Source organism: Amphimedon queenslandica, unplaced genomic scaffold (assembly GCF_000090795.2).
Source record: "Amphimedon queenslandica unplaced genomic scaffold, v1.1 AMPQUscaffold_8261_Cont19794, whole genome shotgun sequence".
Lineage (NCBI taxonomy): Eukaryota > Metazoa > Porifera > Demospongiae > Haplosclerida > Niphatidae > Amphimedon > Amphimedon queenslandica.
This window is the reverse complement of record NW_003551461.1, coordinates 1-2,440: the sequence shown is the minus strand read 5'-3', so window position 1 is coordinate 2,440 and position 2,440 is coordinate 1. Positions and strand designations below refer to the sequence as shown.

The 2,440-nt window shown below is 37.9% G+C and overlaps 2 protein-coding genes across 2 annotated transcripts; both read right to left on the bottom strand.

The window, feature by feature from the left end:
* Window positions 1-15: 15 nt before the first annotated feature.
* On the bottom strand, window positions 16-940 carry LOC109591403 (uncharacterized; the record flags this gene model as incomplete). The annotated part of the gene is made up of 3 exons (XM_020007146.1): window positions 832-940; window positions 130-787; window positions 16-78 (listed from the first exon to the last, which is right to left on the bottom strand). Coding segments are annotated over exons 1-3 (830 nt in total), but the record flags the coding sequence as incomplete, so codon positions are not given.
* Window positions 941-1,010: 70 nt separating this feature from the next.
* On the bottom strand, window positions 1,011-2,224 carry LOC100634250 (probable serine/threonine-protein kinase drkD; the record flags this gene model as incomplete). The annotated part of the gene is made up of 1 exon (XM_011410505.2): window positions 1,011-2,224. A coding segment is annotated over one exon (1,135 nt), but the record flags the coding sequence as incomplete, so codon positions are not given.
* Between the last annotated feature and the right edge of the window lie 216 nt (window positions 2,225-2,440).

The following is a 2,440-nucleotide window of genomic DNA, read 5'->3' as shown; positions in this document are numbered from 1 at the left end:
ATAATTTACATTTACCTTGTTGCTTCAGTTTGAGGAGATGTGTTTTGTAAGGATATTTGTTCATTCTCTGTTACGATGCTAAAAAGTAGTAGTTATATTTAAGAGTGTTGTAATGATACAAACACTTACAATTTTGATTTTTTCCTCTGGCAGAATATGTAGACACAGCTACTGATTAATGCAATGATAGTCAGTAGGTTAGTAGCTACTAATAAACCAATACCAGTGTAATGGGGTAATGTTGATGGAGATTGTACAGGGGATACTGTTGTAGAAGTTGATGGTGATACAAATAATGATAATGATGAAGCTATTGACTCATGCTGTAGCATTGACGTATACAAAAAGTTGGAACAAGTTGTTACTTCATGTAATGATTTGATAGAGCAAGGCATAGTAGATGTTATTATTGTAGATATTACCGTTGTGGTAGGTACATCAAGTTCAAACTTTAATGTTTCATTACCATCGTTGTGGACACATTTATAAGCTCCACTATAACCACTATAAGACATACAATTCATGGCACTGGAATTATGAGTACATAAATACATCATTACTGGTAGTGGCATAGCACTAGGAGATGGTTTAATCCAAGTAGCTACATCAGACTCTGCCACGGTGTATGTCATTGTAAATTGACCATTGTCATAGCTGCTCTGATATGAACTTACACACCACAGGACCATACACTGATGCTCACACATTTCACAAGTAAAAAGGGTAGAATCATTGTCTAAACTCATGTACTGTGACTCCAAACATGTCTTTTTATACATGACAAAATCTAAAGTAAAATATTAGTTTCATAAATATAGAAATGTATAATACCTGGTTGTAAAGAAGTAGGCACAGGCTCATTAGTATTAGCATCACATGTATTAGCAAAACAAGCTAGAGCATTACAAAAGAAGACTAGACCAAAAATAAGAATCACCATCATTCCTCTGTAGATTATGCATAGTAGTTATTAATTTAGTTATACTATAAGTTAATAACTGTTTCACTAATTGCAACAGAAATAAACACTCACTACCGTATTTAAGAGAAAAAGTAAAGTAAAAATTGGGTCTTAAGTAATTACAAAACCTAATAAATAGTGTCATTTAGTTCAGTTATAATATCATTCATTGTTGGACGGTGTCTATACTCAACTATCAGGCAACGTTCAACAAGAGACCTAAACGAGGCTCTTCTAATACCCTCAATAAGACCTACTCTCTCTTCTGGTAGAGGAATACGTCGTGTTATCATCTCTAGAAGGAGGACACCATAACTGAACACATCCATTGAAGGAGAGTGTTCCTTTGGATTCCCTGCTTCAGGTGCTGAATAGACAGGATTACCAGGATTAGTGGTTCTACCAATGAGAGGTTGAAGATTAGCTGATCCGTAATCTGATACTTTAGCCCTCCATCTATTGCCACCTTCCATTGGCTGAAGGAGTACATTAGCACTGCTGACATCTCTATGTAGTATAGGATGAGGCTTGAAGAGATGAAGGTAATTGAGAGCACAGGCTACATCTAAACTGATGCTCAGTATGGCAGGATAGGCCACTCCTCCACTCTCTAATTCCTTTCTTAGGCTCGTCGGCATTAGCTCTGTCAGGATCATTGGATTACCCTCTGTAGTCGCTCCTATGAACTGAAGGAGGTTAGGATGACGTATTTTAGAAGCAATATTCATTTCACGAGAGAACAGTGACACGTTATATTCTGATATGATGGTCTCATGAAGTACCTTTGCAGCAACTTCCAGTCCATGGAAACGAGCTACTCTGACCTCTCCCCATCCTCCTCTCCCTAGAATCCTTTCTGTCATTCTAATATCATTTCTGCTAACTACCCAGGAAGACTCTCTCTCTTGTCTATCTCTCTCTCTTAGTTGCTCCTGAGCTTGTTGAAGCTGTCGTTGAAGATCCTGTTCTCTTTGCTGGCCACCTTCTACTTGCCTTTGAAGCTGTCGCTCTCTTTCTTGAGATTCTCTCTCTCTTGATTGAAGTTGCCTCTCTCTTTCTCGAAGCTGTCGTTGAAGATCATGAATTTCTTCCCTGGCCTGCCTCTCTCTTTCTTGTCCTTGTTGCTGTGCTTGTTGAAGTTGTCGTTCTCTTCCTTGAAGTTGTTGCTGTAGTCTGTTTCTAACTTGTTCCTTTTCTCTTCTCTCCTCCTCTAGTTCCCTTTCCCTTTCTTGTAGTACACGTGTCAGACGATCTATTTCTCTTCTATCCTCAGGTTGAACAGGTTGAGATGCTTCCCATTCTCTTCTCCTTTCTTGTAGTTTCTCTTGATACTGGTCCAGAGGTATTATACTAGTAGACCAATCATTATTACTAGTATATCCTATACAGTAACACAATAGTTGAATTAATGACAAGTACATGTACAGTGTACATGCCTGATAATAATATTAGTTAATACTGTATTGTCGGTTTACTATG